At 36.0% G+C, this 13,343-nt stretch overlaps 1 protein-coding gene across 9 annotated transcripts in view; it reads right to left on the minus strand.

Moving 5' to 3' along the window:
- Window positions 1-13,343, minus strand: part of wdfy3 (WD repeat and FYVE domain containing 3) — an 88,921-nt gene that overhangs the window by 42,329 nt on the left and 33,249 nt on the right. For 8 of the 9 annotated variants that reach the window (XM_067408166.1, XM_067408161.1, XM_067408167.1 and 5 more), the window contains exons 9-14: window positions 11,712-12,179; window positions 11,302-11,400; window positions 7,247-7,440; window positions 6,053-6,510; window positions 3,494-3,577; window positions 1,429-1,600 (exon numbers count right to left, since the gene is read on the minus strand). In XM_067408166.1, coding sequence (XP_067264267.1) covers window positions 1,429-1,600; window positions 3,494-3,577; window positions 6,053-6,510; window positions 7,247-7,440; window positions 11,302-11,400; window positions 11,712-12,179 — 1,475 coding nt within the window. The remainder of the gene's footprint in view (window positions 1-1,428; window positions 1,601-3,493; window positions 3,578-6,052; window positions 6,511-7,246; window positions 7,441-11,301; window positions 11,401-11,711; window positions 12,180-13,343) is intronic. The other variant, XM_067408165.1, reaches the window with a different exon arrangement.

Raw genomic sequence — 13,343 nt, forward strand, 5'->3', positions numbered from 1 at the left:
TGAAAAAAAAAATACAACTGTATATGCTTTATAAACACAAATGATCGCCTTCCAAGTGTTTCTGCAAAAAATGCACTTTCGTAGTCAAAAAGCTTACGCTGTATGTCCTACACCTTCCCTATTCTACTTACGGAAAAAACAGAACTGGCCCCGCGTTCGTTACGTAAGTAGAATTGGGAAGGTGTTGGACATATGGCTTAAGCTTTGTTGAGGAATACGGAAAGCTGAAGCACGTGCAAGGCGATAATTTGTGTTTATAAAGCATATACAGATGTATTTTTTTGGAAAATGACCAATCATTTCACTAGGCAAGACCCTTATTCCTCGTCTGGTATCGTTTAAAGTCCTTTGAAGCTGCACTGAAACTGTCATTTTGACCTTCAAATGTTTGGAGGCCACTGAAGTCCACTATAAGGAGAATAATCCTGGAATGTTTATCATCAAAAACCTTCATTTCTTTTCGACTGAAGAAAGAAGGACATGAACATCTTGGGTGACATGGGGGGTGAGTAAATTATCAGGAAAAGTTTATTTAAAAGTGGACTAATCCTTTAAGTTTCACACAAAATCGCCAAAAGACGCTTTCATTCTCATAAAATCCTTACTGTAATAAAACTTACTGTAGGTGAAAAACAAAATCATGTTAAGGTAACAAATCTTTAAACTGAAGATGTGTTTTGGCTCTGTCTCAAAACCTAAGAAGCACTATGTGGGAATTGAAAGTGTATAACATGGCTGCATAATGAGGCATCCTTTATTCCACATTATCACTAAAAATATTTTGAAATAAGTCTCTTATGCTCACCAATGCTGCATTTATTTAATCAAAAATACAGTAAAAGCAGTAATATTGTGAAATATGATTACAATTTAAAATATCAGTTTTCTATGTTTGATATATTTTAAAATGTTATTTATTGCTGTGAGGGAAAGCTTAATTTATATCAGTCTTTACCCCAGCCTTCAGTGTCACATGATCTATTAGAAATCATTCTAATTGTGCTCCTTAATATTTTTTGTGGAATCCAAGACACATTTAAGAATTATTGAAAGATCAAAAAAATGAATAAAAAGATCAAAAGAACAGCATTTATTTTAAAAAGAAATCTTTTGTTTCATTATAAATGTCTTTAGCCACTTATTATCAATTTAATGCATCCTTACTCAATAAAAGTATTAATTTCTTTAAAAATAAATAAATAAAAAAAAATCTTACTAAGACTACACTTTTGAGCTGTAGTGTATACAAACAATTTTGAGGTAGTGTTATAGATTCAGCAAAGTATATGACCATATTTTATGCTGACAAGCTCAGCAACACATTCTTATCTGTCCTAGCTACATGCCAACATTAAAATTTTGTGTTAGGCATTCCCATGCAGACACCAAAAAATGTGTCAGCTCACTATGTCTACAAGCAGCTCATACCTCAGGCTGTGTGTCAGAAGAAACGGAGGGTAGGAGGTCAAGCATTGCCAGCACTGCTCCAGGGTGGATGACTACAGGGTCTGAAGAATGCTGGAACTGATTCCCCAAGTGCAGTTTTAGTTCCGTTATGGCTTTACTAGGAGCAGAGTTGGATGAGCCATGGTAGCCATGTCTATTTGGAAAGATAAGATCACTTAATGGCTCTTCTTAGTCTCATTACTTAGTGTCAGTGTCTGAAAAGTATAATTCACTTACGCATTTTGGCTTGGCAGTTTTATTCAGATAAAAGTTTTAAAAAAAATGAAAAAGACAGCTTATTTTAAAGAAGGATTTTGTTGGTCATAGTTAACTTACTCTTAAATACAGCACTGAAATGCCATTTAAACAATATCAGCTTTGATAATATGTTACTTATGAATCATAACTCCCCACAGAGAACTTGAATAGCAAAATGACTGAAAAAAAAGCTGTCAGCATGACTGGAGGAGGGGTAATTTTTGCAACTGCAAAGCTTTACGGGTAAGCAAAGTAGCTCCACACAGCAGATGAGATGGTGTAGAGGAAGATGAAAACATGGTCAAGGAGATGATCAAGGAAAGGAAAAGAGGAAAATTGCAGACGGCAATCACTCTGATCAGAGGGAGAAGACGAATAACAGTATCTTAAACAGATGTGATGCTCTAAGTTTCCTACGACAAGCAATTTGTCTGTTAACACTGAAAACAAAGTCTGGCACAGAACAATAACAGAACATATTTTATGTTTAATGAACAGCTATAAGGAACAAGATTTTGAACCAATAACATTTCTGGGTGGGCAGGGCTACCATAAATATCATTTAGCTGATATAAAATTTAGAGATACATTTTTATCATTTGTCAAGTTGTCATATGGTGTCTGGTTAAAACACTTTGTAAGAACTGAAGGGATAGTTCACCCAAAAATGAAAAATCGGTTACATCATTATTTTGAGTGACATTTCCTAGTGATATCTGTTCAGATTAATGTATAATACTAACATTCTACGCAATTTTTTGTCTAAATAAATTCAAAATAATTACGCTATTATATTTAGGCATCACAACATTATAATGTACAATATACAACTCTGCCAAAGATTACATTTAACAGCATTCTTACATTATTAGAGTTTTTAAAGATTTACTTAAGTGAGCGTTAGATCCTGTTAATCAAAATGAAAATAGAGGAAGAACGCATGAATAATTCAACTATATTAAAAGATTTACAATACCATTCAAATGTTGACATTGTTATAGTGTAATTACACAAAAAAGTACAGAGTAAAATTAATTAACTATATGTTTGATCAACGCTTAAAAAAAACCTTGCAAATAGACAACTTTGACGCTTTTCACTTATAGACGCCTGCTTTCAAATGCTCCTGTGTATCTGTCTAAGCACTTGGGAAAGAGTGTCAAAGATGTCTATTTGCATTTTTGTTTTTGAAGCGTTGATCATTGTAGCCAATCACAGACATATCTGTTGAGTGAGTGAACACACTGGCCAATCAGAAGTCTTTAAGAATCCGCTCAACAGCGCTGGAATGGAATGCTGGTATCATCACATTTTTAAAATTTCCGTACCGACTTGGTACCAAAGAGTGGTACTTTTGACAACTCTAATCTTTCATAATATCACAGTTTTACTATATTTTTAATCAAATAAATTCAGCCTTGGTCAGCTGAAGAGCCTTTGGGGAAAAAAAGACTAACTTTTTAAATCATATCCTAGACTTTTGAATGGTAGTGCACTTGTGTGCAATATTACAAATGAAAAATCTCTAATATTGTCAGATTACCGATAAGGTACTAATATATTGTACATCACTACAGTAAACAATGACGGTAAATACTAAATTTCAATTTGGGGTAATACTATCCCTTTAAAGGACAGAAATGAAATACCCAAGGAAGGTGCAAGAGAAAAGTGAACAAAGGAAGGAAGAGATAGGGAAACAGACTGGGGAAAAAAGGGTCTGATCACTTAACAAGAAACAGAACAGAAAAAGAGAGGGAGAAAAGGAAGAGGTGGCAGAAAGCAGTACCTCTTCCTGGCGATTGCTGGCGTGCCCCAAGGAGAGGGCAGTGAGGTCTCGTGAGTCAAGCAGGGGGGCACCTGCTCTGCACGACTACAACAATTCAAAACACATGGACACGCAGAGTCACGACCAAACAATCAACATAAACACAGACCAGACGTTCACACAGCCATACAAACACAAACAGGAGGTCCAAACCACACACACCCAGCGTGTGCAGCCAGGCAATGCCAGAGGTTACGAGAGACAAAGAAATGAGAAAAAGCAAGAGAGGGAGGCAGTTAGTTCCTGTTGAATATACAGCTCAGGGCACAGCACTTAGAACTCAGAAGAACTACAGAACATGCAAATCTAACACAAACAAAAGCCCAAAGCACAGCTTCACGCAGATAGCATGTGAAGGCATCTGCATCTCTTTAGAAGTTCATGACTGATGACAAAGATACATTAATGGAAAGTACACTATGAGCAGATCAGGGATGTGCATGAGTAATCAACTAGTCAGGGTACTTGTTCTGCGTCAACTATTCAAGTCATAAAACATTATTCAAACTACCCAAACTGCCCTTTGCCTTTGCCTCCAATAGAAAAAAAAAAAAAAGGAAATACTTTACTGATGAATCCCTGATTGTTAAATTTAAATATATTGGGTGGAACTCAGGATTCGTAATGTTGACATAATGAAAGGAAATGCTGTGTTGCTTTTAATGTGCATCTAAGTGCCAACAGAATTGAATTTGATCTGTAAATTTGGTTCTTGTTAGAATCACGAATTTCACCAAGATTATCCTTAATTTTTATGGTGGAAAAAATATGTGAAGAGAAACACTGTGCTGGCAGAGTGAATTAGGCTAAAGTGGTGACTTATGACTTATTTATTTATTTATTTTTTTAAATAAAAACATAACTTAAAAAAATTAATGGAAAATATACAAATGCAATAGTCTTTTTAAGGCCAATTCAGACTGTACCGACAGACCAGTGTTAATTTCGTTAACAAATAATTTGTCATTATTTTTATCATCAACATTTTTTCACAGACGAAAACGGTTTTGAATGACAAAAACTATGATGAAAATATATTGAGTTTTCATCAATGAATAAAAACGAGACGAAAATGTTAGAGAGGGACGATTTGGGAAGAGATCTAGATGTCCTGTGTGGTAGATGTGTACCTTTGAATTGTAAAGTACTGATCTACCCGGCGGGAAATAAGTTGGCATACACTTGCTGCATGTCTCATAAAACATTCAAAAATGTAAACGTCTGGGAGAATATCAAGAATATTGAGTATATAGAATGTACATCAGTGCACTGGATCTACGCATTCGGTCTTAAAGTGACAGCAGCCTAATAAACCTGCTGCCGTCTGTGCCCTTAATATTAATCAAACAACAAAAGAGAGAAAAATCACACTTCTCTTTAATAGCTTTAATAAGAATTAATTATATTTAATTTATACAAATAAATATGTCTGCTTGAAAGAATAATGTTATATGCTTTATAAGTTGTTAGAAAGAATGCATATATCAATTATTGAAAAGAAGACCAGGTTCTTCTTTAGGAGAAGTGGTTTTATTTAATTTTAAGATAAATGTTAATATGTCACAGCAATTAGATCTGTATTGCCTAAATCTGAGTAGCCTATATAATGGGTTTGGAAATTTTTAGAGAAATTTCTAATAAATGCATTACAATTTAATTAAATCCATTAGATTTTAGTCAACTAAATCTACTGTGGATTTCATCGACTAAAGTCTTATGATATTTAGTAGACTTAAACTAGACTATATCTAAAACAATTATTATGACTAAAATATGACAAACTAAATGGTATTTTAGTCAAAAGACTGATTAAAACTGACTAAAACTGACTAAAACATGTGGGCAATCAACAGATCATAGTACGGCACCTCTAAGAAATTCCACAACCTGAAAAACGTGACAGAACGTGTTCAATCGTTGAAAACAATCCAGCAAAACCCGTCAAAGTGGTCGGCATCTGTAGGTACAGTATGAATTGGCCTTTAAAATAGACATTTTTAATTAACCTGTTAATTACCCTGATGGCAGTAGTCTACATTCAAAAGTGGTTTCTATCTAAGCTCTGGGTTAGCACAAATGTTTTTTAAATTTTTAATTAGATGTTAAATTTTCATCTTTTTTAAACTGGTTTGTTCATTTTGATTTTCAAATGTAGCTGTTCCAAGTGTTTTTATTAAAACATTATGCTCATTTATTTTATATTGAAAAATAATTAGGGATGTAATGTATGTGAATAAAATATAAACTTCACAGACATGTAATATATATTATATTTCAAATCTTTAAATTGTTTTTAAACAAAACACTTAAAAGTATTTTTATGTGCAAAAAGTACTTGACTGAATCACTCAAAATGCCCATCCTCACTTAAATCCTCTTAAAATTTCTCAACAAAAGTGAACTGCTCCCTTAAAAAGAGGGATTTCATTTTCTTTTTTCAGCCATGTTAATGATATCTCACCAAAAAAAACATTGACCCTTTCTATCCATTAAGAAAAGACAACTTCCATTTATACACACCTGTCAAATGAGTCGGTGGCCATCTTGTACAGGTAGATGAAAAGCTTGCTGCAGTGCTTGAGTGTGGGGCACACATTTTCTGCAGGTATGATCTCATCCTCCAGTAACCGCTGGAATGGTTGGGCATTTGAAGGGAAGACAGTTGCTAGACCAACTTTTTTAGCATCAGAAAAACATCCCAAAAGTCGCACTGCATCGGCCAGCTTCTCGTATTGGATCTCAGTGCGAAAGAAGTGCGAGTTGGCAGGTTCATAACGCATGGCTGCTGTTAAAGTGCAGAATACGGTGTGTAGAAGTTCGAAGACTTTGTTCTGGTTGACCTTCTCCCAGCCAATGACAGGTGGAGAACAGAGGGAACGCTCCATGGCAACCAACAGGGAGGTCACGTAAACAAAGCCGCCCACCTTGCGGAAGACGGTGCGTGTACGGTGGCTCTCGCGCAGCACAGCCAGCAAAGCCTAACGGGAAACAACACAGTTGTTGACAAGTGAATTTTTTTTTTAAAAGAAATTATATTTTATTCAGAAAGGATGCATTAAATGTATTAAAATACACACATTTTTGTAACATTATAAATGTATTTACTATTTTGAGTAAATGCTGATCTTTTAAACTTTCTATACATAAAAAAAACTGAAAAAATGCACCATGGTTTTCACAAAAATATTAGGCATCACAACTGTTTAACACTAAATTGAGTGTCAAATAAGAACATTACAATGATTTCTGAAAGATCACGTGATACTGAAGACTGGAGTAATGGCTGCTTTAATTTCAGACACATTCTAAAATATATTACAACAGAAAAGTTTTTAAAGAAATATTTCACAATATTACTATTTTGGAAAACTTTATATTAATTGGCCTTAACTACTATGTACTTACTTTTAAATTAATCATTTGGTACAATGCATTTATTGTGTACATACATGTTTTTACATTGTACTTATATTTTAAAAACACCTGCATGTAATTACATCTGCAATTAATTTCTGTAATTACATTTATAATTACACTGTTGACCCATCCCTTACACCTTAGCCCTACCCTTAAACCTACCCATAACACCAAAGCTTTAATTTCAATGTGTGGATTTTTTTTTTTCTACATTTACTCCATTGTCACCTGCACCTGTTACCAACTTAGGCTGGATGTGCACACTTATTTCTTCTCAGAGTTATGAATGTGCCTCACCCGCAGAATGTCAGTTTTGAGCTGTAGTTCCGTTGATGGTGCGGAGTGCATAAGACCAAGCAGAGTGCCCATGTCATCATCTCCAGATGGCGACAGCACCAGCTGCTGAATGATCATCAAAGCGTGCTCACGACACTGACGATACTTCACAATGTTGTGCACGCACCTTGCTCCGCCAAACTCACGGAACAAACCTGAGAGATTGAGATTGTATTGTTAAAAATTCATCCGAGTATCATATAAGCTTGGAGACAAACAATTTTGGGTTCCAGGTTTCAACTTTATAGCTAGGCAAGTTCTTCAATGTATTGTTTGTGTAAATATTAGACACATCAAGACTGAGCTGTGGTGAGATTTAGGAATGACTGATCACCTCAGTGGCAGTGCCATATTTGGAATTATTCACTTTAGTCATTTTCTGCAACCAAACCATTTTGATTGGCTACCAATGAATAAAGCATGAGCACATCTGTGAGAGCGAGCATTCTGAGACTATCAGCAGCCATGAAACAGAAGAGAAATAATTACAGAGCTGAAGTTAAGAGCGTTTCTCAACAAGAGACCTGACTCAGCACCGAGAGTGAGACTACTTCAGGGCCTGAGAGCATGAAAATGAATTTTAACTCGTCCCTCAGTACATAAAAAAAGGAAAAACTGGAGTACAATAACGCGATTATGATAAAACCCTAAGAGGTTCACAGGAAAGTTTTAAAACGAGCAATGTCAATGTCGTATTTCTGTTCGAGACCCCATGAAAGCAAAAACTGACATTTTTGGCTTTGGGTCCTTGTCTATAATCTTTTAGTCTGGTGTACTGCTAAACATTTATGAAATTTACATAGCAGATGTTTCACATTAAAAAATGTAGCCTTTTTCTTCTGACAAAATGTAATACACAATACCTGCAATACACACATTTTTGTCCAATCAAATTCACTCAAGATTGAAAATGACTCTCCCCCTAATACCACCAGCAAATTAAGAGGAAGTAGCAAATGATGGTTTACAGCTGTAATGCAGCTAAAGCCTAATGACTATTTTAAAGGTGCCCTAGAATTAAAAATTGAATTTACCTTGGCATAGTTAAATAACAAGAGTTCAGTACATGGAAATGACATACAGTGTGTCTCAAACTCCATTGTTTCCTCCTTCTTATATAAATCTTATTTGTTTAAAAGACCTCCTAAGAACAGGCGAATCTCAACATAACACCGACTGTTACGTAACAGTCGGGATCATTAATATGTACGCCCCCAACATTTGCATATGCCAGCTCATGTTCAAGGCATTAGACAAGGGCAGGACATCTGGATCTGTGCACAGCTGAATCACCAGACTAGGTAAGCAAGCAAGAACAGCAGCGAAAAATGGTAGATGGAGCAATAATAACTGACATGATTCATGATAACATATTTTTAGTGATATTTGTAAATTGTCTTTCTAAATGTTTCGTTAGCATGTTGCTAATGTACTGTTAAATGTGGTTAAAGTTACCATCGCTTCTTACTGTATTCACGGAGACAAGATTGTTGTTATTTTCATTTTTTAAACACTTGCAGTCTGTATAATTCATGAACACAACTTCATTCTTTATAAATCTCTCCAACAGTGTAGCATTAGCCGTTTGCCACAGAGCATAGCCTCAAACTCATTCAGAATCAATGTAAACATCCAAATAAATACCATACTTACGCGATTAGACATGCTGCATGACGAACACTTTGTAAAGATACATTTTGAGGGTTATATTAGCTGTGTGAACTTTGTTTATGCTGTTTAGGGCAAGCGTGAGCTCCGGGGGCATGGAGCAGGAGAATTTAAAGGGGTCGCAGCCTAAATCAGTGCATATTTAATGATGCCCCAAAATAGAAAAAATCTATGGTGTATTTTGAGCTGAAATTTCACAGACACATTCAGGGGACACCTTAGACTTATATTACATCTTTTAAAAAGACGTTCTATGGCACCTTTAAAGGGAAAAGGGCGATCTCAATTTTTTTTTTTTTTTTGGTGGGGGGAATTTAGAACCTTATTTCCTTAAAAGTTCCCCTGTGGTAAAAATCAAGTTTTTAATGTTGTTTATACGCCCATGTCATGTTTTTAATATGCTTTAAGACAAACCATGTACAAATTCATGTCAACACCATTGCCGAGTATTTTCTCTTTAAAACCGCAGTGATTTCAAAAAAGACGTCAAAAACTACCTTGTAACCAGCCATGTCAACGTGCCGGGAGGCTTTTTAGCATATTATTAACTATGACAGATCTGAAGCAGTGGAGTCTCAAGAAAAGGTTATCCTGGTATATTTTTCTGATGATATGACAAATCGGGTATATTTAGCAATATAGCGGGTGCAGGGCTTGACATTAACTTTTTTGCTCACCAGCCACTGTGGCTAGTGGTTTTCCAAAGTTACTAGCCGCTCATCATTTTCACTGGCCACAATTTTGCTGTTGAGAAATTACATTTTATATGATTAAAGTTGACCTTGGCATGCTTAAATTTCTTGATTTTGAGTCATTTTACTTGATTTACAAGATTTAAAACCCTTTCAAACTTTCAAATGCAGACTGACCACCCAAATCAAGACTATATTGTATATCAGCTGGTATGTACAGGTGGGCAAGGGGTGGGCAATATAAGCATAATATGAGAAATTTTATAAGTTTTTTTTAGGCTATATAAAAAGAACAAAGAAGCAAATTACAAATACTAAATTTAAAAAAATATATTTTTTTCAGATACATAGGTTTATTTAACATGTATACATTTATTTAACATCTTTTGTTGTTTGATTAACATCAATGACAGACAGGTATTTAACTGGGCTGCTGAATGCATGGACATAATATCCTGACATATTCAGTTTTTACCCACTTGTTTACGTCCACTTAAGCCATAACCAACTGTATTCACACGAGATACTCCACGCAATGGACATTTTGATATCTGTGTGTGCGTGTATTTGACTATTCAGGCGCAAGGAGAACTGATCGCGTGCAAAAGAGAGAGAGCGCACGCAAGAGAGCGCTTCTGTTGTGCGTCATGCAGTGCGATTCCGCCTATCCCGCCTTCACTAACAGTAAGTTTGACGTTTTGGCACACGTCGGCCAAAAAAAAAAAAAAAGCCAACGAGGACCAACTTCACCCAACGGTGCAGAACACACTGAGAAAACTTAGTCAGCCGACGAAATGATGAATATGCCTTACTCCACTGACATCCTAAGGTGTTCAAAGTTATTCTCAGGATACTGATTTTTAGAAGACAGCTGTCTGACTCGCAAAAGGGAACATGGTTTGTGTAACATGAGCAACACATTAATAGCTGTTTGATAACATAGTAAAGCAAAAGGGTAATCATATTAATTACTGTTATTTTACCATTGTGCAGCGTTTACCTCTGCAAGTTGACCAAGTGGATCTCTGAACTTGCGAGTGAGTGGGGGCGGGACTAATTAGCATATTAATAGATCCGCATATACTAAATAAAGCAAGGATGTAGAGTTACATTCAATTTATTTTAAGACAAAGAATTTTTTTCACATGAAAACTTTTAAATATGTCTTTTTGGTGATCAAAGATGAGTTTTAATATTATTGGGATAAAATTATTGACTAGAGGGGGTCTTTAAAACTGTGAAGTACTTACATGAATTATACAAAAATTGTACAAAGATTAAAAAAAGTAAAAAAAATTCTCTTTATGAGGACTTCCTTCCTTTCTGCGTAAATCTGCAGAGTTTTCTTGAAAGATTCCGTGTGGCCCTGATTATGAACAAAGGTAGCTAAAGAGGAAGATACATGAAACCAGAACTACGGAGTTAGTTTAAATCCAAGCCTACTGCTCACCATTTCCTCTTTCTAAACCCAGCAAAACTTGGGAGCCCAATTACATTCCCCTCTCTACCCTCCAAACGTTTCCTGTCTCTCTCTAAACCTTCTTATCACAAAGTCAGAAAGGCCAAAAATGTAACTGTAAAACAAGAAAAAAGGAGGAACCAAAGTAAATCCTACCCAGAGATCCCGCTCAAAGAAAAATCTGTGCGCACATTTACCTGCATTGGTGTTTGAGCCTTGCAAGAGTACTGTAAGTGTCTCCATGACAAGCCAGGCTAGCTGCTTTTGCTCTTCAGCCACATTGTTCTTGGCATCACCTGACCACAGTGAGAGGAAGCAATAAGCAAACAATGTAAATAAAACCATTATGAGCAGTGTTATTATTAACTAAAACCAAAACTGAAACTTCTAAAAAGTTTATCCATTAACTGAAATAAAATAAAAATATTAAATATAAATATTAGACAAAAAACTTATTTCTGATTTTTATTGAAGTTGTTGCTCTGGCAGTGGCAATTAACTAAAAATAAAGGTTTTACTACTAAAATTACTAAAACTAGAAAAAAAAAAAAAAATTGTGTATGTGTGTTTTTTGTAATTATTTAAATGTAGTTTACAAAAATGTTACCCTGCTCATCATGGGCTTGCGTTGGCTCTTTTAACAGCGCTGCATATTTGTGGAGCAAGTTAACTAGCACTTCCAGTAGTCCAACTTCACGGAAGACATCACTGAAGACGGGATGGTGGCGCCCAAGCTTGAGAAGAGTACGAGTGGCTGTGATGCTGCATCCATAAGAAGTGCTCGACTTTAAGAGCACGCTAACACTAAAAAGCTCTTTGCATGGCACGTAATTGAGCCCGAAGACAACAAACTCCAGCAGCTCAAAGTACTTGGACTGCACCTCCGGTAGCTTTGTTACTCGCTCTGCAAACTGTGACAGCGCATGCTGCGCCTCTAAGATGAAATAGTTGGCGTAGTCGGCGGCGTAGATATTGGCGATGGCTTCAAGGATCATACGTGCTAATCGACCGCTCTTGGCCTTCAAGAAGGCATTCTGAAGTACAGAAAAAGCATGGATGTTCCTGACCGTGTGGCCTGAAAAGAAAAATCAAACTCTTAAGTAAACTCTTCATGGACAATGAAAAAGATTACATTTTGAAACTATTCAAAATGACTCCTGTTGTGTTCCATAGAAGTAAAAAAAGTCATTCAAGTTTGAAACAACATGATGGAGACTGAATAACAAACATTTGTATTATTAGTTTAACACCACATAATCCTAATCACAGTATGAAATTGTAGAAACTCCAGTGAACTTTGGTGGACTCTTGCATAGCTAGTAACACAATGTTGCATATATTCATTTCCTCTTAATCTGTGTGCAGAAGTCTATATTCATGCTAACTTCCAAATGAGTCTGTTGTAACAAGATGTCAGTAAAACGTAGTAACGCATTTCACTCATAACTGAATAGCATTGTTGTAGTCAAGACCAGCTCATTCAAGTCTGAGACTGAGACCAGAAGGGGGTCAAATTCAAGTCAAGACCAAGACCATGTAAATAGTGTTTTGGACTCAGACTCAAGGGCGAAGATCAAAAGTTCTTGGACTCAGATTCAAAGGTCTTGGTGAACTCTGTCTTGACTTGGACTCAACCCTATTCTGGTCTCGGTCTTGCCTCAAATAAGCTCGTCTTGACTACAACACTGCTGAATATCCTCCAAAAGTGAATATGAGGTCTTCAACAGATGTCCTTGCTTCATGTTCCTGGGATATCTCTTAGGACAAAATTCATTACTTACATTTATTACTTCATTGGGTCTTTCTCAAGTCATACTCTTGAACTAAGCTTCAAGAAAAACATACCGTATGCAATATTAACTAAGAACACCCAACCATCACATGATTGCAGGGCAACACAAGTCAGTTCTTCAACCCTGCAACCCTTAAAAACAAATTCTTGTGCATTCAACCTTTATGAACTCCCACTGCAATAAGCGCTAATGCTGGCAGCATGAAAATGACACACCACAAAGTAGGGAATAAACAGTCTTTGTGATTGGCTTGTTGGAAAAGAGGAAGTCTTGATGTGACTGGGTGCATAAACAACATTATCTGGTGCCATTATTTTAATTACAGCATTTAATGGCTCTTGGCGAGGCATAAGACAAGCCAAACAAATAACCTAACCAGATTACACAGTAGGTGACTACCGTTTGCCTCCTTCTGACCAATTAATGCCATTTACAGCCAGTGAACA

Source organism: Chanodichthys erythropterus, chromosome 13 (assembly GCF_024489055.1).
Source record: "Chanodichthys erythropterus isolate Z2021 chromosome 13, ASM2448905v1, whole genome shotgun sequence".
Classification (NCBI taxonomy): Eukaryota; Metazoa; Chordata; class Actinopteri; order Cypriniformes; family Xenocyprididae; genus Chanodichthys; species Chanodichthys erythropterus.